General features: G+C 33.8%; 1 protein-coding gene across 1 annotated transcript; it reads right to left on the reverse strand.

Annotated features, from left to right (window-relative positions):
* Window positions 1-3,984: 3,984 nt before the first annotated feature.
* Window positions 3,985-26,861, reverse strand: LOC133206239 (nuclear pore complex protein Nup93-like). Its single transcript, XM_061342189.1, has 23 exons — window positions 26,839-26,861; window positions 23,276-23,460; window positions 22,996-23,113; window positions 22,823-22,885; window positions 22,587-22,715; window positions 21,736-21,810; window positions 21,448-21,540; window positions 20,994-21,133; window positions 17,228-17,455; window positions 15,269-15,328; window positions 14,997-15,074; window positions 14,396-14,571; window positions 12,906-13,097; window positions 12,246-12,372; window positions 11,856-11,928; window positions 11,604-11,648; window positions 11,171-11,287; window positions 10,764-10,882; window positions 10,527-10,644; window positions 10,340-10,423; window positions 9,544-9,614; window positions 8,691-8,754; window positions 3,985-4,174 (listed from the first exon to the last, which is right to left on the reverse strand). The coding sequence occupies exons 2-23, from the start codon at window positions 23,455-23,457 to the stop codon at window positions 4,055-4,057; spliced, it is 2,472 nt and encodes an 823-aa protein (XP_061198173.1). The 5' UTR covers window positions 23,458-23,460; window positions 26,839-26,861; the 3' UTR covers window positions 3,985-4,054.
* Window positions 26,862-26,870: the final 9 nt, after the last annotated feature.

Below are 26,870 nucleotides of genomic sequence, written 5' to 3' on the forward strand. Positions count from 1 at the left end.
TCCATTGCAGAGTCTGGATAAAGGGTGCACATCCTCATTTTAGGGATCCTGTGTCCACTGGTGTTCCCATGGCAATGAGTCAATAGGATCCCTGAAGTTGTGAGAATAGGGTGTGTAGTGATAAAATCAAGCCGAAGGTTAAAACAGATTCTAGTGTACACTTTTTAAAGGAAATATTAACTTCTCTTTTCCATACCAATTTCCATTCTGTGTACGAGTAGATTTATCTGCATTTTTAATCGGGTTTTCTGAAGGAAAAATCCGGTTATTCAATGGTGAAAATGTCAGGTGGGTGGGCGGTTGCCAAAAGGGAACCCTTTTTGTCTGGATAACTCTTACATTTTTCAAGTTAGGAACTTTTTTGTTTTGCAGATCAATTATACCGGTACATATATTAAAGATGTGCATATTACTTGGATTTTAATTTTTGAGAAAAATACCAGCTTTTGAACTTAATAATTTTTTGTCAAAATATTGCATATAGGGTACCCCATTTGTCCGGATAACTCCTACAGTTTTCAAGATAGGAATTTTGCAGATCATTACTACATATATCAGAGATGTGCATATTACTTGGATTTTAATTTTGCTGATTAATTACAAAAATACCAACTTTTGAACTTAGTCATTTTTTAACAAAATATATTGCATGTATGATACCACATTTGTCTAGATATCTCAGTTTTCAAGTTAGGAACGTTTTATAACTTATGAAGTTTAGGTGGGGGGGGGGGGGTATATAGGAATCACCTTGTCTGCCTATCCATCTGTCCTTGCAAATTTCTCTGGGCTGTATGGAGAAACATTGAAAGTTCATACTTGATACAGAGATTGCTCATCACCTGGCAATGAGTCTTGACCTTGACCCAAAGTCATTCCAGCAAGTTCAAGGTCACTGGCTGAAAAAGTATAAAATTCTTCTCCATGCTAAAACTTTGACTTTGCTATGGAGAATCATTAGAACATACTAAGTACAAAGACTGCTTATGATTCAAGGGTGTGTCCTGACCTTGACCCAAGGTCTTCTGGCAAGTTCAAGGTCACTTTCAGAAAGTATAAAATTCCTATCCAGGCTATAACTTTATAATGGAGAATCATTGGAAGCTCATACTTGGTACAAAGATTACTTTTGACACAAGGGCAAGTCATGACCTTAACCCAAGGTCATACAAGCAAGTTCAAAGTCAAAAAGTATAAAACTCTCGTCTGGGCTATAATTTTGTAATGGAGAACCATGTAATGACCTACATTTTCCAGATGAATGACCAGGTTAAAGTTTTTGGAGCAGATCTCATTGGAAGCTCATACTTGATACAAAGATTGTTAATGTCTTTTGGATTTGTCATGACCTTGACCCAAGGTCATTCCAGCAACTTCAAAGTCACTGGCAGAAAAGTATAACATTCTTTTCCTGGCTGGAACTTTGTAGTGGAGAATCATTGGAAGCTCACACTTGGTACAGAGATTGTTAATGACATTACTGTGTCTCAAGACTTTGACCATAATTATCATTTCAGCAAGTTCAAGGTCATTGGTATAAAAAGTGTAAAACTCATAACAAGTTTATAATTTTCTAGAATAATACCAGTTCCATTCACACAAAGAAAACCCAGTTTGCTGTCACATTGACAGCTTTCCACTTGTTTGGGACTATAATGAAGGCCATTTGAGAATTGGTACCATCTTCTTGGTGAACTACATGTCATACACATTCTATACTGTCTCATCTACGATATACTACTTTTGTAATGTATTTGTTTTGTTCCTAGTACCTTAGTCAGTGACATGTTAATTATCAGGTTTACCAGTACATTGTAGCAACTATGTGATCCCTGACATATTTTATTCTGAATTGCCAAACGTACAGTTTACAACTTTACTCTTTATTGCCAGTATCTAAATGCTTACCATGACATGCTAAATATCAGGAATATGTTGGAAGTGAAAAATATGGAGTGATGAACTCCAGTACTGTTCACTTAATTAACATACAATGCTGAAATTTTGTCCTCACTTAATCCTGTTAATGTAAACGGTCAGGTCAAAACATAGGTAATCAAAGATAACATAGTTCACCTCAGCAAATGTTATAGATCTTTAAGTAAGGCAAAGCCTCACACTAAACAAATATTCTAGTACATGAAGTAAGCATCCCTTGATGCAACATTTATACAAGTTTGGTACAGAGATTGTTAATGGCATTAGGGTGTCTCATGGCTTTGACCACATCTGTTCAGCAAAGTCAAGGTCATTGGTATAAAAAGTGTAAAATTTACAAGTTTATAATTTTCTAGAATAATACAAGTTCCATTCATACAAAGAAAACCCAGTCTGTTGTCACATTGACAGCTTTCCACTTGTTTGGGACTAAAATGAAGGCCACTTGAGAATTGGTACCATCTTCTTGGTGAACTACCAGTACACATTTTACATGTCATATACATTCTATACTGTCTCATCTACAACATAATACTTTTGGGTTGTAAAATCTTTAAGCACTCCAGTGGGACTTTTCTGTTCAATCATCTGGAAAAAGTAAGTAAGATTCAGCATCTGAACCATATCTGGATATGTGCATCATTAGATGCATCATCCATGCAAGTTTGGTTACAACAGACCTGCTCCAAAAGCTTTAATCTGGCCATTCATTTAAAAAATGTAGGTTAGATCCAGCATCCCAAAACAAATCTGGTAGTGTGGATTCATAGATGCATCATCCATGCAAGTATGGTCCGGGTAAGTCATATAGTTACATTGGAATGAACCTGCTCCAAAATCTTTAACCTGTTCACTGATCCAGAAAATGTAGGCCAGATCCAACATAACACCACAGCCCTTGACACATGGACCATGAATTTCAGAATTTTGGTAGATTTTATTAAAGCACTCTTGTTCACCATAACCATGCATTTAGTTTGTCTACTAATATCCTGTGACAGAGATTTTTAAAGAATTAATGCATTTTCACAATAAAATCAATAGAGCCCCACCCTACACCAAAACCCCTGACCCAGGGACTGTGAATTTCATAATTTTGGAAGAGACACCCTTGTTCATCATAACCATGCACGTAGTTTGTCTGCTATACACACAGGGTGAGAGTTTGTCAAAGAATTTATGCATTTTCACTGTATGATCACTAGAGTCCAATCTTAACTCCAGAACCCCTTACCCTGGGGCCATTAAATCCATAACTTTGGTTAAGGACTCGTTGCTTGTTATAATCATGCCAAAAGCTTGACTCCTCGATGTTCAGAAATAAAGAAGACTTTTGAAAATTGCATCGATTTTGATCGTTTTGGCCCCACTCCTCAGACTTGAGGGACAGGGACCATGAAGTTCACAACTTCAAATTTTTGGTATCCCTTTGCCTGAGTTACTCAGGTGACCTAAAAATGTGTCTAGAAGTAATATTTTGAAAAGATGACCATTGTCAAATAATCTTCAAATAATGCCTTTAGTCTACAATGTCACATTCAACTTAAAAACACATCTTTTTACCTCAGATTTTAAATCAGCTTTTTTTGTTTAATAATTCCAAAAGAAATGCGAGTTTTTCCCTTTACCCATTGAAAAAAAAGAACTGTTCAAAATTTTATTTTAATATTTACTTTTTTTGCAGCTTTTCACTAACTGAAAAAAAAACTTCATCAATATTCTACTGAATTCATCAAGTGAAATTTTCACTGTTTATTCCAATACTTTTTATATATCAAAGTGATTTGACGAATCTGATTAAGACCAAACATGGAGATTTGCGTGTGGGGGAATATTACCTCGGACAATCCACATGAAATGTATAGGGACAGCCCACAAACATAAGGTCATCCAGCAATTCATGGAAATTCATGCATCACCAGACAAAAAGATATGTTTACAAAATTCAAATAAAAACTATCCATACATGAGTTTACATTTCAATACAAATTTGTTTTGATATTATGAGAAAATTTGCTTTCTTATTCATGAATAAGAAGAAAAAAATTCAAATTCCATGTATGTTTTTAATGTCTTTCAACACAACATTTAGCACCTATTAATTCATTATCTGTGATTAGTTCATTAACACTTCAATCTGGACCAGGCGTGCATTAGTGTCCCCTGGAAGTCTGTAAGGCAGCATTCCTGCAAACATGATCAAAGCCCTCGCCTCACTTCGAAGATAATTCAGGTACTGAAACACAAAAAAAGTATCTTATTACTTCTATGAATGTCAGATTTTCAATGCTTGAAAGTGCTGTGATTTGAACAAACTTGAATGAAAATTTAAAATTTTAGGTTGACTAAATGTCGCCCTGCGATTCCTTTTTTGAATTTATCCCTATACGTACTCCTACACTCCCTCCTTTTATGGCTTTATCTAGCTTGGGAGGGGATGGGGGGCTTCAATTTGGACAAGCTTCAATGTACAATGCATGGGAATGTTTTCATATTGACTTATTGTCATATTCTTGAGAAAATGATTTTTAAATGCTATTTCAGTACACATATTACATAAAACTTTGACTCTTATTGTGACACATCTTAGCCAATGGGGATATGATTTGAACAGATTTGAATCTACTTCTAGGGATGTGTTTTGTATATTAATTTGATTCATTGTGTTCATGGTTAAGGGAAAGCTGGAGATATCTGGGTTTTTTTTTTATCAACTTAAAACATTTAACTGAAGTCTTGTTTTTTAAGAGCAATAAAGATTTTGTAAAATTCAGTTAATGCTACTTTAAGGTGTGCCTGATAATTAAATTAACACCTGAGTAAAAGAGCTATCACCTCTACCTGCCAGACACTGTAGCTGTTAATTGTACATTCACTCGCAACAGAGCAGAGATCAGACCACAGCATTTTATTAATTTATGATAACATTAACAAAGTTTCCCTTGCATGTAGGATCATATTGAAAAATTTAATCATAGTTGTATCAAGTTCTTAGGTGCACAGGCACATAAACAGTATGCATACAATATTACAGGATTTTGACACTTAGAAAATGGGCTAAGTAAATAAATAGTTGATAATGTAGATGATAAGCATTTTCATAGCATTCACATTTGAAATCATATGAGAAGAAACCTGGATACCAATATTTAATTTAATTTAAATGCTGCTATAAACAAGCCAACTGTAAAGATTTCTTGAGCAGTGGCTCTTCCATCAATGAGACATACAATGACGTACATATCAATAATACAATATTTAACATACAAACCTATTTATATAGACATGAATATAAACAATAAGATGTCTTTCTTTCTTTGTTAGTGGGGGAATTAACGTTGCAGCTATTGCAGAAAAAAATTACATATCCCAGTGAGTTATGTATTTTCCTGCAACAGCTGCAACATTAAATCCCATAATAAAAACCAATGAAAGCATTTTATTGTTAAAGGTGCTTGGACACAGATTTGAAGTTAATATTTTCTTAAGTTTTCGGTATAATATCACCACTTATATGTTCCTATAGCATTTCAAATGGAAATAAAATAAAAAACCTATTTAATCTGAAAATTATTGAAACTACAAATTTCGGGACGTGTTTGATTGATACATCCTAGCACTTTCATAAAGCAAACTTTATCCTTAATACTTAAGAAAAGTGAAATTTTTGTTGTGTATTAATGAAATATATTCAAACTATAATCCAGAAAATTCAGAATAGAAATGTAAGAAAGCAAAACCAACTCACCAGTATTGTCAGTCCGTGCTCAGTGATGTGTGCAGAGTTTAACAAATTAAATACACCCGGTGAAATGTAAATATTAACAATAACAGAGCTCATGTCCTATTTACAAAAACAATTTACGTTTCATGGGTGTGTTCAGTTTGTTAAACTCTGCACACATCACTGAGCACAGACTGACAATACTGGTGAGTTGGTTCTGCTTTGACATATTTCTACTCTTTATTTTCTGGATTATAGTTTAATATTTTTCATTAATGCACAACAAAATTTCTACTTTTCTTAAGTATTAAGGATAAAGTTCACTTCGTGAAAGTGTATAGATGTGTCAATCAAACGCGTCCCGGTATTTGTAGTTTCAATAATTTCCAGATAAAATAAGTTTTTTTATTTTATTTCCATGTGAAATGCTATAAAACCATATAAGTCATGATATTATACCAAAAATTTGAGAAAATATTAACTTCAAATCTGTGTCCAAGCACCTTTAAATTATTTTAAAGAGGTCAAGAACACATACATGTAAATTACAGTTTTCTGAGAGACTGTAGGCAATATGAAAACATTTCATTTGTCTGATAAGGAAAAAAAACTCCCATCTTTATGAATGGTTTCCTTCATTAATATTTGTCATTAAACATAGGTAATCAGAGATTACAGAGCTCACCTCAACGAATGTTGTCTTTAAGTAAGGCAAAGTCCCACACTAAACTAATAATCTAGGAGTGTGCATCCCTAGATGCAACATTTATGCAATTTTGGTCTGATAGGGCTTGCAGTTACTTGGGAATAGACTTATCTGAAAACTTAAAACTAGTCACTCATTCAGAAAATGTAAGTCAAATCCAGCATCCGAAGCAAGTTTTGAGATTGTTCATCCCTTGATGCATCATCCATGCAAGTTTGGTTCAGATAGGCCTTATAGTTACTTGGAAATGAGATCTGCTCCAAAAACTCAAAAACTGGTTACTCATCCGGAAAATGTAGGTCAGATCCAGCATCCGAAGCAAGTCCAGTAGTGTGAATCCTTAGATGTATCATCCATGCAAGTTTAGTCAATATAGGGCTTATAGTTACTTGGAAATGACATCTGCTCCAAAAACCTTAACCTGGTCACTCATCCAGAAAATATAGGTCAGATCCAGCATCCGAAGCAAGTCCAGTAGTGTGCATCCTTAGATGTATCATCCATGCAAGTTTGGTCAATATAGGGCTTATAGTTACTTGGAAATGAGATCTACTCCAAAAACCTTAACCTAGTCACTCATCCGGAAAATGTAGGTCAGATCCAGCATCCGAAGCAAGTTCAGTAGTGTGCATCCTTAGATGTATCATCCATGCAAGTTTGGTCAATATAGGGCTTACAGTTACTTGGAAATGAGACCTGCTCCGAAAACTTAAACCTGCTCCAAAAACTTTAACCTGCTCCAAAAACATTAACCTGGTCATTCTTTAGCTGAAATTGCAGCATCTGAAACCTTGACTGGTACAATGAAACACACTAGAAGCATCCTCCATGCATCTCTGACTAATATAGGCCATAGAAGTACTTGGAAAAGAAAACTGCTCCAAAAACCTTAACCTGGGACGCCGACGCCAAGGGTATTACATAAGCTCCCCCAACATCGTTGAGGTGAGCTAAAAATGACAGCTGCATTGCATTACCAAAAATTTTGGAAAAAATCAACAAATTTCATTACCAAAAACTTAAATTGAGATACTGCTTAAGGTATACAGGTAATCCTTGCCTTACATACACACTGACAAAGCCATTATAGTGAATGGATTTATGTACAGAAAAATTGACATCCTTAAAAATGGTGACATTGTAAGTACTCAATTTAAGCATGCATACAGGTCTATAACTTAAGGAGGGATTCTTCTCATATTTGTTGTATTTAAAAATTAATGGAATTTTCATAGATTCAAGAAGACATTATTATTAAGTGATGGTATCAATTAGATTAAATTTCACTGTTTTATTTTAAAAGCAAGGTCAGGTCAAGGTCATTATTTTTTTCCTTGACCTTAAGAACAAAATAATACCGTTGCCAATCATGGGATGCCTACTTTTATTTCAAAAGATTGAATCTTTATCTTTTTGCATAAAAAGATATTACCATATAGGGTCTATCAAATGATACTACCAAATTGACATAGATAATTTCGCTAAAAATAGATATTGGCTAATCCGAATTTCCTCTATTTTTCTTAAATTTTTTAGAATATATTAGTTATTTTTATATGCTTCGTATATTTGAATTTTTCTTATTTTCACATATGGTAAAGTAGTCGTATAAAGAAAAATTGGTACAAAAAACAAAAAGGTTTGACCGTTTATTAAGAGAGAAAAAAACACTTTTTACAGATTTTTGGCTCAAATCTGTACTTAGATCGGAAGCTTTTAATTTTAACATAATTGTAGTTTGCTTGGAAAATCATATTTATTTGATATATTTTAAAACATCAATCAATTATTATTAATTTTACTTACATTTGAAATTTTCTTTTAGTCTTTGACTGTTAAAATTTTTTAACTAAATTCATTGTTCTATAGTAATTTTGAGAAGCAGAAAAGGAGATATTTTCATACGCTGCCGTTCCACCAAAAATATAGTCCCTGCTAGATTTTAAACTCAGTTTACCATTTCTATTTAAAGTTGTACAATTATGATGAGGAAAGAAAAATATTATCTTTTAAATCTCTTACATCTAAATATATAATACATATAAGCAAATATACTTTGAATATTTCATCTAGTCAGAAACCAGACAAGAATCCCTCCTTAAGAATAAGATTTCCAAAATTGTATTTTCACTATATGACCACCTTAGCCTCACAAGAGTGACTCAGGTGATCTACAAAGCTTTGCTTACAGTACAATATTCTGCTTTACATAATATTTTTGTACAAATATCCATTAAATACATTATACTGTGTAAAACATGGGAAACAAACTAGATAAAAATTCTCTCCAACTCTATAAGAACAGAGAGTGTGGGTACTTACAGTTTCTTTCCCCCCATCTTCTGACTTCCCTTGTCCAGAGTAGCCTCCCCTCGGGGCAGAGTTCCTAAAAAATTCAGACATTTAAACAATTTATTATATTTTCTATTTTATCATAAAAGTACAACCTATCTTTATCAAAAACATAATCACTTATATCAGTAACAAAGCTGAAAAAGTCTGAAAATTACATGTCAGTCAGGTGTTCAGGGCAGATCTTTTTTCTTAAAAACATTTAATTTTTTTCAAAAATACTTTTAACACGGTTACTTGCCCAAGAGTAAGTGTCCATAAGAATCAAGGAAGATTTATATACCTTATACCAAAAATAATCCAAAAGATACACTCATATATAGATTACAGCAGAAACATTGATAATAAATAATTTACAGTAAATTGATACATTATTACAGGAAATTGATACCAAAAATTTACAGTTATGACAACGATTTTCTTAATGATAAATCCCAGGGAACACTCTTAACTTTAAAAAAAATAAAAGCAGTTATAACAGGACATTTGAAATATTATAATGAGGGAGAGAATGAAAGAGAGGCAATAACTTGTGAGAGTCTCTTAAAGCTTTATTTAGGAAAAAAGAAAAATAAAAAGTCCTATTAAAAAATTTAAACAAAGAAATTCACAGCCATGAGTAAGACACCTTCACGTATTGCTCTGGTTGCTTTTATATGAAATAAATTATCTACAATGGTTGTACTGAAGATGAACCTGTACTCAAGCACCTGTTATAATGGCTCCTGTGTCACAGTGTGTCAAGTGTGTAGGGATTACACAATAAAAGATTAACATCACAATGCTCAACTTTTAGCAGTTATAATATTAACAATTCACTTACTTGGCATTTTTGTATTGATTATGTAAAATATTCATTGTTGCAATCAAAATGTCTGGTAAACATCTTCTGACCTGAATAAATAATCACACTTAGATATTCAGTGAGAATATATGATCAATTTATACTTTATACATAAAGATATTACAAGGTACATGTAAACTGTATTACATCTACATTATAACCATTTCATTCTCACTCTTTTACAAATGTTTGAATTTTGTTCAATATTACAAAATTTTTTCCTGGCATTTGAAATTCAATTGTTCCTCTAGGGTACATTAAAGTCCTCACTAACCAGCCCCTCCCCAAAATCAACCCAAACAAACAAAACAAAATCAGAAAACAAAAGCATAAATGAATAAAACAACTCTCTCTTTTTTCTGTTCTTTTCTTTTTTCAAAAACTTTCTACATTTAACCACTGTTTATATAGTAATACAGTAAAACATGTTCATAGCAAAGTGTCAGGGACAAATTTGATTCCTTATAAAAGTAATTCTTTACATTCGATAAGTTCATAATAGGTTTCATAACTACAAGTAAGCAGAAAGAAAATCACTTTGTTCTAAGCGTGAATTCATTATAAACATCCTTCCTCATAGGAAAGAAGAATCATCTTGGCCTCCTTTCATATCATTTTCAACAATAATCTGTGTATCTTTGCAAATTCTTCGTAAAGTTCGTACATAAATATGTAACAGATACCATGAAACTCATTTTATGAAATCTAGTGAGAGAATAAAGACTTTGAAAACCATCTTTATACTAAGAGAAACAAAGGAAAAACTTTATATAACCTCATCTGTGTAATGTCTGAAAGCATTCACTTTGTGTTCCACAGCATCCGCTGTCAAGGGAAGTAACTTCAGCTGTTTCATCACCTGCTCACAAAAGGTATCAACAAAATTAGAAAAACACAATCTATATTGTACATTTAAGAAAGGAATTCATAAACTGTCCTGGTAATCCGATGCGTTCTCATACCTCAAAAGCTTCATCTACATTGCCTTCATGAAAGTAATCAAAAAATGTCAGAAGGTCAAGTAACAGATAAAATGTGCTGGTATTTGACCTTGACCCTTCACTATTTCCTTCTCGGTATCTGTAAACAGAGGACAAATCAGGCTGTATTTATTTTTTATTATTTCAAAGCAAACAAAACAAAAATAATGACCCAAATCACCTGGTATCTGATAGGCTCTCTCATTATCCTAATGTTACCTTTTGGCTATACTGACTGCTATGCTTCGGAGTCGGTCCCTCGCAGACTGGGGGGTGTTAGGCTGCGATACCACTTGACTAATCAGTCTGTTTAATAACTCTAACACTTTATCATGCTTCTGTTGGAAAATATAATAAATTCATATAATGTCAATACTACAGATTGAAACATTCCTCTTTTTCATAAATTTTCACTGAACTAAGAAAAAGTTTGCATAATGACACTTGTATTAAACAATACAGTGTATTATTTTCTGTCTCTTGTAAAAGAATTCTTGTTTTCTTATCTAAACACCTTGGAATTTTAAAAAAGTCTACTAGTTATTCAGTAAGTAATTTGAATGCCTTGTTCTTGGCTAATAAGAACAGTCTTGTGTCAATTAAATCCAGATCAGATCTTTACTTACACCCCCAAGGTCATATAACATAACAGCCTCCTCAAACATTCCTTTATTTTCTGTATCCCTGGCAACCAACTCTATGATTCGCTGAGTGTCATGTTGAAATTTGTCTATTGCACCCAACTGCAGATGAAAAAGGCATTTACAATATCACTCAAACATATGATTACATCCTCATGACAAATTTAAGAATCCTGCTTGAAATATATGCTTGGAACTTGAGTGTAACGGTTGTCATAAATTAATCATTTGGATAAAACATGTAGTGTAACAAATAAACTCTGATGACATGTTATCAACCCTGACTTCTACATGATAATACCACCATGTTTTGATTTTTTTTGATAATAGGTGTTGTAATATGTATATTTTCCAGAGGGAAAACTGACTGCAATTTGTATCAGGAACAAAAGTGATTAGACATCACTATAAAGCTTACCCTCCTTGTTCCATCTGGTTCAATCTTCCCTAACAGCATCTCAAACTAAAGGAAGAAAAAGAATGTTACAATCCCATGTTAGACACATCATATATAATGATACAAATCAAACATAAAAAACACTGATAGAAATCAGTCATAAATACTGTGGTTAAAAATCAACTATCAATAAATTTTGGTTTCTGAGACAATGAACTCTTTTCAGAGAGTTTTATTTCAGTAAAATTTACAGAACAATTTTTAATTATTCACCTCTCTTGTCTCCAGTACAAGTTCACTAACACATGACATAAAGAGATTTTCCCCTTGTGATGTTCTCAAATCACTGCAAAATCAAAATCCAGATTAAAAAATTCAATAAAATTAAAGGATTTTACAATAGAATGCAAATACAGTAGATTGTCATAGATAATAAATAATTTATTTTTTCTAATTTACTGTTTAATCACAATATTTTGGGATCCGTGTGTTAATTTTCATGAACTTTATGGGTTATCCTCACCCATGAACTTACCTCTACAAATATTGACAGATAGCCTTTATCTTTCATAAAGAGATATTTATACACTTAATTACGTCAACAAAAACAGATATATTTTGGACACTCCAGATGATTTACAATGATTCCATGGTAACACTCACTTCAGGAAGTAAAAGTATTGCAGTGCTTCTCTGGGATCTGTGGCTTCAAACTTGCGAGTGTACATAGTGATGAGTCGGAAAAAATTCAGTCTCCTTAGTGGCCCCTCGTCAGACGGGTCTTTGGTCACTGAACATTATATAAAGATTACCATGCCATTATTTTTGTACCAACATAATCAAGGAATAGAGAATTTGTATACAATTACTTCAAGTGCATAACTACACATGTCAGGGAATAATCTAGGTTTTGGGGGAAACTACCCTTTCTGGAGAAATTGGGAAAATCAGCCGGGGGTCACTCCAGAACCCAAGGGGTGCAGGGCAAGCCCTGCGGGGGGGGGGGCTGAATTTCAGCATTTTAATGACCATTTAGAGTACATAAAATAGCAAAGTAAAACCATATTTTACTTCTTCTGAAAATTTTTACTTAAGCTTCGTTTTTATGGAGAAAAAAACAAAACAAAACATTTAAGCTTTTTATTATTGTAAGGGGAATTTTTCACTCATCAAAAGGGGAAAATGGTGTTATTCAGGGGAAATTTTCTCTGGGGAAAAGTAGTAAATATGCCCTTGCTTAATCCCTCCATGTAAGTTCTAAATACATGATTTATGAAAAGTAACACCTGTAAGAATATGTTGCTGTACATTCAGAATGCTTACATAGCTGTGCCTGAGTTGACTGAGGCAGAAGTAACATTTTGAGTTCATACAAAACCAGAGCGACATGGACAGCGTGACATAAGAGTCGGTCAATTCTGGACATGAATTCAATGGCTGCCTCGAACTGAGCAGTGAGAATGAGGACTTGGAAATACAGGAAAGGGTTCTGGTATCCACCAAAGTGGCTCTCACCTACAACAAAATGGATATCAATCATTTCCCAAAAACATCTGTCTAAATGTTTGATTTTTATAACAAATGTCATGTCACAAGCCTCCTTCTAAAACTGAAGGAAAATTGTCATAAAACAAGATGTGTGTGTGAAACACTGATGTCCATGTTTGGCAGCTTTTTCAAAAGTAGATCAAATGCCAAGGTCAAGGTCATGGGGTAAACTAGAAACATTTCTATATGACATGAATGTCTCACCCAGGTATCATTAGTAATACAACATGAAAAGAAATGTACCTTGCTTCTTTGTTCAAGGCTAGGGTAAATGAAGAATAGTGAGGTCAAGGTCACAGGGAAGGTTAAGGTCAGAAAATTAAGAGGTAAAAAAAAATTGATGCAGTTGATGCACCTACTTGTATCAGCATATGAGTTTAATTAAAGATATTTTAAATAGTCTCTTTTAAACTGAGCAAATTTAACAAATTTAAGAAAAGTAATGTCAAGGTCAAAATAAAAGTCAAGGGCAAAGATTTTAGATGCAGTTGAATAGCTCTCACCAATGAGTATCAGCATATAAAGTTTGACAAAAAATATCTGTAATAGTTTCTTTGAAACTGGGCTAAATGCAAGAGTGACAGATGGACAGATAGAACGACAGAAAGATGGAAGGACAGAAGAATATTCACAGTTGGGCATAAAAATGTTGGTAACCAAAGGTCTTGTTACAAGGAATACACAAGTGCTGTATGAAAACATTCAAAAGTTATGCCAAGATTAGATTTTTACAAAAGTATGCCAAACTCCAAGGTCAAGGTCAGAAATGATAGTACTATAAGAATAGTTTTTTTTTTCAAAGAATATAGAAGTGAAATACATGTATGAATACTCAAGCAGCAACCATTCAAAAGTTATCGCAAAGTTAAAAAGTTTTATGAAAGTGGATAAAATTCCAAGGACAAGGTCATGAGATGAGAAATAATGGTACCCAAAAGAAAGGTCTTGTCACAAGGGATACACATATGAAATATGAAAGCCCTAGCACTAACCATTCAAAAGTTATGGTCAAGGTTAAAGTTTCTGCAGGCAAACAGACAGATGGGCAGAAAAAACTTATATGCCACTGAATCATCTATTACGGGGGCATAAAAATGTAGCTTTAAACTTTTAAATTTACATCTTAACAAATTTTTATGAAATAGTGCCTAAAACGTGATCTAAAATTATTGTAATCAAAAGCTGATGGACAGTCAAGCAAAACTTAATGCCTTGACAATTTCAAAGCAGGAGACAAAGTTAATGAATGCTACAATCAGACAAACCAAAATCTTCATAAAGCAGACTCTGTAATCTCTGTAGGGTAAAACTATCCTGTCTGGAGGGGTCTGGATCCACCTGGATCTGAGATAATTTAATCCACAAGTAGTCATCAATCTTATCTGCTACCTCTGAGTGGTCCTCTGTGGGATCACATCTACCAACTACACAAAATACAGCCCTGCGGAGAAAGTCAAGATATAGTCCTTAAATAAACACATTATACACTGTAACAATACCTAAATAATACAAACAGAGCCCAACCAAAACAAGGAATTGTATTATGGGATGCTAAGCCATTCACAAGGGCACTAAAAGGCTAAAGACATAGTCAAGGATGTAATCTGTGTTCAACTGAATGAATTTGTTCTCATTCCAGGTAGAAGTGTATTTCAAATAACTCTTAAAATTAAATACCATTTCTTTTGTAAATGCATATGTATGTATACATACACAATTGCAAAAGAACTGTTATGTAATGTTCATGTTTACTTGGTCAGAAATGCTGCAGAACTTGGAGTGATTGTAGGATGGAAAAAAGCACTTCTCAATCATGTCATTGATAATTCTATCAATTTGAAATGAAGGAGAAAACTCCCTGATCACCTTTTAAATGGGTCATTCCCATTCTTGATGATTCTCCTATAATGCAGATTGATTTTAGTTTCACTTGCAGCAGACAACCTGGAAAAAAAATAAACATCATACATGTATACATTTAGAAAAAAAGACACATACAGGTAACTCGACATACCTCGAAGTCCAAACATACTAAACATATACATTTACACATTTTCATTGTGCCACCAAGGAATTTGTGTATGAGTTGATCAAGGTTCATTTTTTTCAGAATGTTCAAAATATTTTTTTTTCCTAACCTGTGATCTTCATCTGCAACATATTCTCTCAGATAAGCAGGGAAATCTCCAAGATTGTGTCTGAAATGTATAACAAAAAGGAATGTTTGAATAACATTTAATAGCAGGGTGGTACTTATCTCCTACCAGAGATACTGTCTGTGACTTGTACAGCATATGTATTTAGTAACTGTTCACTGCTTTGTCTGTGCTTTATAGGGCTAGATTTACATGAATATACATGTACATATACACAATACTTTTTCTGTAACTTGCACAGCTGATATTTACACTGCTCTGTTTGTTACTTTTGCATTTTATATTTAACTTCTTTGACTGTGGCATTTGCAGATGACACTTACAAAACGTTTTTTTTTTTTGTAACTTCAAAAGCTATATTCATACTGCACTGTCTGTGACTTTCAGAGCTGGTACTTACAATGCTTTGTTTGTGACTTGTACAGCTGATATTGACACTGCTAAGTCAAAGACTTGCACAGTTGAAACTTACAAAGCTTTGTCTGTGACTTGTGATGCTTTGTCTGTCACTTGTGCAGCTGATACTGTAAACAGGGAAATTTTCGCCCGTTTTATTTTCCCATCTTCCGCCCTAAGCACAAGTGGGCAAATTTAAAACAGGGCGAACTCAAAGAACACAGTATAATTTCTTAAACAGAACTGTGACTGGGCAAATTTAAAACCAGGCAAAATTGTTTGCAAGTGTGACAGGGCAAAAATAACACAGAGTGAAAATAACCCTGTATACAGTACTTACAATGCTCTTTCTGTGACTTACAAAACTGATACATGTACAAGTACTTACAATGCTTTGTCTGTGACACAGCTGATACTTATGATACTTTGTCTGTGACTTTTAGAGCTGATACTTAACGATGCATTGTCTGTGACTTTTAGAGCTGATACTTAACGATGCATTGTCTGTGACACAGCTGATATTTACAATGCTTTGTCTGTGACTTTTAGAGCTGAAACTTAACGATGCTTTGTCTGTGACACAGCTGATATTTACAATGCTTTGTGACTTTTAGAGCTGATATTTACAATGCTTTGTCTGTGACACAGCTGATATTTACGATGCTTTGTCTGTGACTTTTAGAGCTGATATTTATAATGCTTTGTGACTTTTAGAGCTGATACTTGCAATGCTTTGTCTGTGACACAGCTGATCCTTACAGTGCTTTGTGACTTGTGTAGCTGATACTTACAATGTTCTCTCTGTGACACAGTTGATACTTACAATGCTTAGTCTGTGATTTGTAGAGTTGATATTTACAATGCACAGCTAATGCATGTACTTATGATGCTTTGTCTGTGACACAGCTGATACTTACAATGCTTTGTGACACAGCTGATACTTATGATGCTTTGTCTGTGACACAGCCGATACTTACGATGCTTTGTCTGTGACACAGCCGATACTTACAATGGTTTGTCTGTGACACAGCCGATACTTACGATGCTTTGTCTGTGACACAGCCGATACTTACGATGGTTTGTCTGTGACACAGCTGATACTTACAGTGCTTTGTCTGTGACACAGCTGATACTTACAATGCTTTGTGACACAGCTGATACTTATGATGCTTTGTCTGTGACACAGCCGATACTTACGATGCTTTGTCTGTGACACAGCCGATACTTACAATGGTTTGTCTGTGACACAGCCGATACTTACGATGCTTTGTCTGTGACACAGCTGATACTTACAATGGTTTGTCTGTGACACAGCCGATACTTACGATGGTTTGTCTGTGACACAGCTGATACTTACAGTGCTTTGTCTGTGACACAGCTGATACTTACAATGCTTTGTCTGTGACACAGCTGATACTTACAATGCTTTGTGACACAGCTAATACTTACGATGGTTTGTCTGTGACACAGCCGATACTTACAATGGTTTGTCTGTGACACAGCTGATATTTACAATGCTTTGTCTGTGACACAGCTGATACTTACGATGCTTTGTCTGTGACTTGTAAAGCTGCTTGTAGGTCTCCACACCTAAGACAGTAGTAGATCATTGCCCAGACTGGATGTCCATCCACAGTTCCATCCTCCAAGCCCTTGATGTGAGGGGGGCGGACATTGAGGTAACTTTTGACCTGGTTATAGGTGGAGGGTATCCCTCCAAGCTGAGCTTGCTGTAGGTTACTGTAAATTGTGCTTTGTATGTGCTTGGAGTACCTGCAAGCATTTATGCTTTATATTGTATCACTGAGTAAATTTGTACCAGTACATCGTATTTCTTTGACACAACTTTAGAATATAACAAAGAAACACAAACACTTTGTTATTAAAACATGTTTTAAATCTATATACTTTTCAAGAAGCTAATGCTTTGGATTTGACCTTGGACATAAATCACATAAAGATTTTGACTTAAGCTTAAGATGTTTCATGATCCCGGGGCCAGATCATTTCACTACATGCTGCATCTCAGACTATTAATCTCAGACTATTAATTACATGGCATACATGTAGTGTCTCTGTTAGGAAAAACTGGATTAGGTGAAGAGTAACTAAAATAGGATGAAAAGTGCACTGAAGAGGTCATATTATATTTTTGGACACATACTGTAATTTTTGGACGATAGGTTGATACTTTTTTCTCAGAACTGTTGGGGTCACCTTGTTAAACGAATCGACCTTTGTAAGGCTCAAGTTTATGAAAAATCCCCCAAATCATAAAGGATGACTGCACTTAAGGACATGCGGAATTTGCGACAAAGTAAACTTTCAAAACAAGCATTTTTCTTTTCATTGCAAGAATGGTCAACATCCAATCTACAACTTTATGTAATTACGTTTAATAAAAGTGTGTATTTACGAAGTTCAAATCTGTTTTCAAAGGCAGGGGTCATCACAATTTCTTGAATCTCCGTTTGATAATGAGGACGCCCACTTTTTTACTGACTTTATACATAGTCAGCGCATGTTTGTCTATTGCTCTACGTTTAACAGTAGTTGTATATTTGCATAAATAATAATGTGTTAAAAGGAGATTAATAGACAAACATGCGCTCATGATTAAAAAGAGAAAAAACTGCTTCTTCTTACATTCGCTCTCTGTGTTGTAACCAAGGATTGTGACATGTTGAATATTATAATTCACCACGTGATTTCTTACTTCAGGTAACTTTGTGAATACTAAATTCCGTCACGTGACTTGTAAAGGTAGCATGTTTTGTGTTAACTAGGACACTGTGTTCGAACACGTTAAGTCATCTGGCATTGATATAAAATCTGCTTTAATTACATTGAAGTGCTCATATTGTTAATTTCGTTTTGAAACCTTTGTCAGAAGTGTATCTGTGCCATACAGAATGGAGAGGGAGACTGGAAAGAGTGATCACGTTCTTTTTTTTCAAACATGTCATTGTTATTTATCAAGTCTAATTTTAGACCCATTCTTACAATGTTAGCTCCACCTCTCATGCATATCTAATGTTCAATCAAGGGCAGGTAAGTGTAAACTCACTATATTTGGAAAGCAGTAAGGACAAAAAACATTGAATTATTTTATTGTATCACAGTCTAAAATCATTTTAAGATTTAAATGTGGTTCCAAATTGACAGTATTCTTTCATAAACACACAAAAGTGAGATAAGGTTTAGATATAAAAGCAAGAGAAGTAACCGAAAAAGACCCAAAAACAGGCGTTAAGTGCAGTCATCCTTTATGTCAATTTTAAAGCAAGTCTGTGTCATCTTCGTAACTTTTTTGATTATTTTACAGAGAAAAAATAATAAACAATTAAGAATCAAAGATATATTTCAATGATGTCTTACTAATTAACTTCCATTAAATATCCGTTGATGTTCAAAACAAAACTTATTTAATCACCTCGTAAATATGTTTCATGAAACTTCAAAGTTTATTTAACAACATGCTTTCTGCGTCCATCTTGTGAGGTTGGAAGTCGCAAACGTTCATTAAAAATAAAATTGCAACCGTATTGACATTTAAAATACAAATAGTTTTCACAATCGCAATTGGGAAAAAAAGTGTCATCTTTTTTTTATGATTTATGTGCAACAATTAATTGAAATAGTCTACCTAAATATTCTTTTTCATTGTCTTGTGATTTTTTTTAAAATGTAAAATGCATTCACAAAATACCGGTAAATTATTGCCAGTAATATTCTAAATTTATTTACCAAATATACCGCTAGTCATAAATATTTTTTAGATAAATAACTAATTAAACACACTTATCTTGAATTTACTATTACATGCATATGTTTTGTGGAAGTTATAAATTCATTTATCGCTAATCAAAAAAAGGTTGACTTAGAAACCATTACAAAATAATAATATTTTTTTTTGAAATGATAGAAGTGAAACTTCCTCGTATCCAAGGGCCCACTGAAATATTCAACCTTGGCTTCTGTAGGAATTTTAATTGTCTGACTGATAAAGGTATATACACTGTACAAAAAAGTGTTAACACCTGTGTTGGTTCAACCACCTGCGGGGTATGATTAACAGATCCATGTGCCCTAATGGAGTTACACATCACTGAACATACCACTAAAGCTGTGAAATTCATGATGACTGTTAAATTGTGAATCAAAGTACTCTCAATTTAATTTATTTTTACAACAATATCACAATCATGCAAAATTATATGCATGAAAATATGATTAATTTCACTTACTAGTACATGTAATAGTCATTTGCATGCTTTAGCAAGTCCCTAGACAAGAAAATACAAAAATGGCGGTCATCAAAGTTGGTGAATCCGTGAATATTTTAAATAATGTCTAAATGATATATATTAAGAATGTGTCCACGATGTTCTAAAATGGAAATAACTATAGTTTGGTTTGGAGTGTTTCCCTAATTAATAGCTATTGTATACTACTGTATTTATGGATATTGTTTAATGAGAGCCTAAAACTACAATGGCATTAAACAGGCTTGTTGGAGAAAAATATGTTGTAGCACAATTCAAGGAAGTTTCAACTAAAAAAAACCCGTCTGTATATATAAAACACAATTAAATTTACACAAAAATTAAATATCACTTTAAAATCTCAATACGATAATATCACGGGGTAAACCAAGAAGTTTACATGTTCTGATACGTAGGGATTTCTAGAAAATTCATGAACAATGCCTCGTCCTATGTTCCAAAGTTGCCCTGTCTATGGATTTTTTTTTTTAAAGAAATTATTGCTAAAAATGAGCCTTTCGACCTATATACCCCATCGAAGTATAGTCCAAAAATTACGGTATTATGAACTGTACATAAATTATATACATTTCTGTACAAACTAGAGATACTGTTAGTGAGCTCACAGTTATTTTATTAAAAGGATTTAGGGGCATGACAGTATCTCTAAGATTGACTGGTTGCAATTTTTGTGGTTATATATGTGAAAATCATGCCCTTTTGTCTGTATTGGGTCTTACTGCGGGTTTTAAGTTATTCAAAGTTTCGCTACCTTCAGTGCAATACACCCTCTAAGTAAACTTGTATATAGTTATGGCTTCTTTCATATACATACCCTATTAAAATATTGATTCTTTTCAAAGAATGGGACTAATAATATCCTTATGAAGATTATGAAGATTATGTATGATTGTTATCTATAAAGCTGTTTCACATGTGCATGTCAGCTTATCCCATATAAAAGTATTTGAGTTTTTATTTTATAAATAGTTAATGTTTGTTTAACTAGTGAATTTAGAACTTCAGTTAGAAATGAGATTATTTACATCTGTTCAAGGTACTCCTTCCCCTTCTCTACAAATGCTGCCTGTGTGCGGTAATCTGTACGGGTTTCTTTGACACTGTTGGAGGAGATGAGGGGAATGTCTACCATGAATTTAATCTGCTCCCACAGGTCCATTACAGGCTGTCAATAACAAACATGTTTATTAACTGTTAATTTACTATTTTTATCATAAATTGTAACATTATATCTACTTGAGCTGAAATTGAACCATCTGAAACCTTGACTGGTATAATGAAACACACTAGAAGCATCCTTCATGCTTCTCTGATTAATATAGAGCATAGAAGTACTTGAAAAGAATATCTGCTCCAAAAACTTTAACCTGGGACGATGACGGTATTACATAAGCTCCCCCCAACTTTGTTGAGATGAGCTAATTACTGCATGTGTTAAAAAAGACACAGATATTTGTCAGTTTATCTCTACAGTAATACCTTATCATCCAGACTGACAGCGACCTCTGAGAAAGCCTCCACCAGGTTCGGTCGGATACTGCCTTGTAAAACTTGTTCATTGTACATATACACCTATCAATCAACAAATGAAAATTAAAATTATTCATAATGTAGGAATAAAGTATGCAAAGTTATTCAAGAAATCAAGCTAAACTCTTTCTTCATCTATTTTATAATACATTGTAGTAGTTCAAAAATATTTTTTGTGTTATTTAAAGCCAATTGTACATGCAACTGAACTTTATCTACTTGAGTTTCCCTACAAACCTGTCTAGCATATGCCATCTCTATATTATTTAAATTGCTTCTGCCATGCATACTAACAGGATCTACTGCAAAACTCTGAAAATGAAGAGGACATTCAGTGGTAAGTCTTGTAAAATCATATACCATATTTAAGTTTTGTGCATCTGATTCATGTGCAAATTTTACCATTATCACGACTACCTGCAGTTTGTATAAAAAAAGCCCTCCTCTTACCTCTGCCTCAGGTTGTATAAAAGAAGCCCTTCTCTTACCTCTGCCTCAGGTTGTATAAAAGAAGCCCTTCTCTTACCTCTGCTTCAGGTTGTATAAAAGAGGCCCTTCTCTTACCTCTGCCTCAGGTTGTATAAAAGAAGCCCTTCTCTTACCTCTGCCTCAGGTTGTATAAAGAAGCCCTTCTCTTACCTCTGCCTCAGGTTGAATAAAGAAGCCCTTCTCTTACCTCTGCCTCAGGTTGTATAAAAGAAGCCCTTCTCTTACCTCTGCCTCAGGTTGCATAAAGAAGCCCTTCTCTTACCTCTGCCTCAGGTTGTATAAAAGAGGCCCTTCTCTTACCTCTGCCTCAGGTTGTATAAAAGAGGCCCTTCTCTTACCTCTGCCTCAGGTTGTATAAAAGAGGCCCTTCTCTTACCTCTGCCTCAGGTTGTATAAAAGAGGCCCTTCTCTTACCTCTGCCTCAGGTTGTATAAAAAAGCCCTTCTCTTACCTCTGCCTCAGGTTGTATAAAAAAGCCCTTCTCTTACCTCTGCTTCAGGTTGTATAAAGAAGCCCTTCTCTTACCTCTGCCTCAGGTTGTATAAAAAAGCCCTTCTCTTACCTCTGCCTCAGGTTGTATAAAGAAGCCCTTCTCTTACCTCTGCCTCAGGTTGTAAATCTGTTGTGTCCTGATTTAAGCCTCGTAGAGTATTCAGGATTTTCTGTTTTTCTCTTTCCCACTCATTCTCCATACATTCCCAGTGTCTCCTTTCAGATTCCTCAAAAGTCTTCAATTATTGAAAGGTAGGAAAAAAAGAATGAAAAGTCAAAAAAAAAGAAAATAAATAAATAGGAATTGGAATACAGATTCAGTGTTCACTTCAAGATTTCTTACATGTTTCCTAGTTTGCTCTATGACTGCCAATAAAGCGTTCTCTCTTTCATTCTTGAGAAAACTCTAAAAATACATGAACAAATATTACATTATTTGTGTAAATAACATTAAATCAGAAAAAAGATCTGGATACATCATTATAAATTAAGAAAAAAAATGATAAAACTTATTACTTGAATGTCTGTGTCTTTTACAGGTTCAAGAGGTTCGAATGTTTTGGCGGCACTTAGTCCCTCCAGTTTCTGAGATATTTTGGGTACGTCATATCCTTTAGTGCCTAGTAATATTGACCTTCAAGAATAAAGTAAAACAAATTATGGATCTGAAAAATATGAACTAGACTTTTGTGGCAATAAAGAACCCATGCTGGAAATGAAGCATTTAGCAATTCAGAAACATGATAAATGTAAATTCATTTAATTAATCACTCTATTTAAACAAAAAAGTACATACGCTCTGACATCTGTGGAATCCTGACTAATTGGAGCAACTTTTGACAGAAGCCTTGACCCTGCCTCTAGAATCTGAGCGATGTTTCTGTTCACTCGTGGCAGGTCAGACGCACTGTCAAATTCAGCTGTCAGGTGCTCAGCTTGTTGCTGAAGGTCAGAGAAGTCAGCTATATCTGTTTCCATGCTCTAAAAAAATATTCAAAAATTTACACTCTTTCATCATATGTACATATAAACATGCCCTCTATTATCCATATACTGTATTAGTCTTGTTAATCACTTTATAGCAATCATAATGTCTCTGCAACAGGATAAGTGAGAATTCAACAGACTAGTTTTCATAATATTACATACCTTGGGACTGCACAGTTGTTAAACCTGGTCTGTAAGACAAATCATTAAAAAACAAAACAATACAGTCAACAAATTCTATGGTCACTATAACAACCCTATTGCAACCTATCTTTGGGTCGTATTTTAACTATTAAACTTGTTTCATAAAAATTGTTAGGTCTTTGTTTTTATAATAAGAACTGCGAACGATAGCATTGTTCTCCCGCCTACCTCCAAGTTGATTTTCAAAAGTTAACATATTTTGATGATTTTTCATATTTATATAAATATTTATATGAATTTTCATAAAACATTACTTCTTTGGGAAAACAAAGAGAAGTAACTCTATAATTTAACTAAAACTTGTGCTTTTCACAATAGAAATCAACGGAAAACAGAAAATATTTTTAAAACATCTTTCCCTCCCCCGTGAAACAAAAATTCCTTTTTACATGTAATATGGACTGTCATTTTACAAATTCATACCAAAGCTTTTTGTGTTTCAGAGGGGGGAACGTATGTTTACAGACAAAAAACTACAAAAATGCTTATTTTTTCACCTATTTCAAAGGGTTTTACAACTGAAATATTGTATTTTTTAAATAACATATGTTTAATTTTATATGCGTACAACATAAGAAAAGATTTTAGGAACATTTATTCATATCCAAGAATATTTTAAAATGTGTTGATGCTTTAAAGCCCGATTTCAATGGAAAATATCGTCTACCCCCCTTATTTTAAGAGCTAGAATTAGGAATAATTAACTATTTAACACTGGCATTAAAATTATCAGTCAATTACCATTGAACTGTTATTTGCATTCAACAAAGATTTTACGGTCAAATTGTCATAAGTATTGAATTAAATGGGTGTAAAATGTAGGCGGGAATCGAAAGTTAGCGTGCGTAGTTCTTTCAATTACAGATTACCAGACTAGTACAGAGGTCTCACAGCCAGTTTGAACTGTTGACATGGGACACTAACTCTCCCTAGGCATCCTGCCCATGGTGTTTCAAGAGGTCCATGTTTTCCCCATTCATGTTTCAAATTGTTTACAGGATTTACAGAGATTGATCACAGTTCTTTATCTTCACCTTTTACATTCAATACTTCTGATGTTCAACAGGCCTGTGACAGTGTTCTGTCCTGTTCTGATCAGTTCAATATATATCGCACTGCGAGCTCTAACAACAACACAAAAAGGGCAAAAAGAAAATTCGGACTGTGCACATTCATCCAAATGAATTTTTTCTGCAGTAACCTCTGGACCCACAATGCAAAGGTTATTGCATCTCACTGCAAACTACATTTTCGCGGTAACAACAAAAGTTCAACAAGAAATAAACTCACATTGATTTAAAGAATATTGCAGATACATAGCAGATTAAACGTTCTTTATTTAAAATTAGCATTGCTCAGGCCATACCTGTCAACATGGCCAAAACTTTTTGGGGGAGAAAACGCGTGACGACCTTTCCAAACACAAAAATTCACGCATTTCACTGTATTATAAAACAAAAATAAACAACTTACAAGATAAAACTTTTTTATTAATATTATTATCATTTATTCATAAAATTTACTTTTTATTCATAAATTGTTTAGAAACTTGTACAATGTGATTTTTGAAATTATAAAAATACATGTTCTTCAATGTATATTCTGCCTGTCCATAAGAGTGTCATTTGAATAATATTCATGGCAAATGTCAAAGTTTAACTTGGCAAGTAGAAAAATTAATAAGGTTCTGCAGACAGTCTGAGTTTCCAGCTTTTAATAGATGGATGAATGGATTTTTCTCACTAAGTCTAAGGAGCAAGAGTTGTGTCCTGGATTTAAAGACTGATCTGAAATTGAAATAATTGTCAAAACTTAATGCTTATATTCTTTAAAATAATGTGTAATCTAGTATGAATGAAATACATGGATTCTCAGACCCTGTGTTTTTTCTTTTAATCTCATAACATATATCCGAATTTTTAAATCTTAATGCTTTATTGTAGTAATGTTCTACTATGCTAATTCTATATTTTAATTTAGAAATTCATTACCCTGTTTAGCTATGTAAATTCAAAGAAGTCTTCTAAAGGCACTGTCATGCTGCTCTGTAGTTTCAGAGGCTTTTATATGCTGATGTTGATGCAGGGTTTACTAAGACATTGAATCTCTGTGGGGAACTCTTCAGACTCTTCATTATTAGCTTCCATGAAATTGTTCCCCTCTCCTCGTTAAATTAATAATAGAGTACTGTAGTTATATCTTTCCTGATCACTGTATTGTTTATGGAGGAATTGTTTTGTCTTGGGTACTTGTAAACTTATTTGCAGCAAAGTATCAAGTACATCCATATCGTTATTTACCATCATTTTTTGCATAATTTTTACATCTGGCATATCTGTCTTTGATAATATACACTTTTAATGAGAATAAGGAGCAATTGCAACTGCAATTACATCTGGTAGCACAGTTGACACCTTGTTGATTACCTGTTATCAGTGGCAATAAACAGATTATCTACTGATAAACACTGCATGACCTCCATTTTTGTGTTGACATGTCGGTATTTTACGAACCTAAGTAGGTAAAAAATCCGGATTTTTTCAAAATCGGTAGAAAAGGCAGTTAAAAAAAAATTCGGTAGATTATCGGTAGGGATGGTTAAAAATCGGTAGACTCCCAAAAAATTCGGGAGAGTTGACAGGTATGTCAGGCTTTAGTTTGGTAATGCAACTTACATACGACGTCATGTGACGTCAGAGTCTAGACGTACCAAATGTCACGTGCTGATAGAAGATACGGATCTAAATTAAAACTGAACAGGTATCTGCGTTCGCCCAAAATGTCACACCGTCAACATATTAGCATCCAAAGACATTATGCCTGAGACTAGATTAACTTTAAACTAATTAGTTAGCTAGACAGCTGCTTGATTGCTATTTATCAGTAAAACAATCAGTAAAACAATCAGTACGTGGTGCATAGAGAGAAAATTTAAGTATTCTGGTAAAATCTGTCAATGTAAGGTGCAATGACATGTTTTGTGAAAGAACAACTCTCTGACCAGTAACTGAGTAATATATATCTGTTAATGTGAATCATTTGACAAATTTACCACAGTACCAATAATTGTAAATTACATCAAAATAAACACAAAATGAAGAACTGTCGACACATCATCTCAAAGAGAGTTTAAAAAGATTGGATTGATAAATTAACACCATAATTTACCTTCTACTTTTTCTTTTACTTTCACATGTGTA

Source organism: Saccostrea echinata, unplaced genomic scaffold (genome assembly GCF_033153115.1).
Source record: "Saccostrea echinata isolate AGI-Se365-2 ecotype Australia unplaced genomic scaffold, CSIRO_AGI_Sech_v1 ptg000054l, whole genome shotgun sequence".
In the NCBI taxonomy this organism is placed as follows: Eukaryota; Metazoa; Mollusca; class Bivalvia; order Ostreida; family Ostreidae; genus Saccostrea; species Saccostrea echinata.

Bases quoted from the DNA above. Each gene is read 5' to 3' on its own strand.
- LOC133206239 (XM_061342189.1), bottom strand. From the start codon at position 23,457: ATGGAAACAGATATAGCTGACTTCTCTGACCTTCAGCAACAAGCTGAG. The intron at 22,886-22,995 runs GTAATAAGTTTT...ATGTATTTTTAG, and splicing joins TAAAAGACACAGACATTCAA to AGTTTTCTCAAGAATGAAAG. The intron at 12,373-12,905 runs GTAAGCATTCTG...TATAATGTTCAG, and splicing joins GTCAACTCAGGCACAGCTAT to TGACCAAAGACCCGTCTGAC.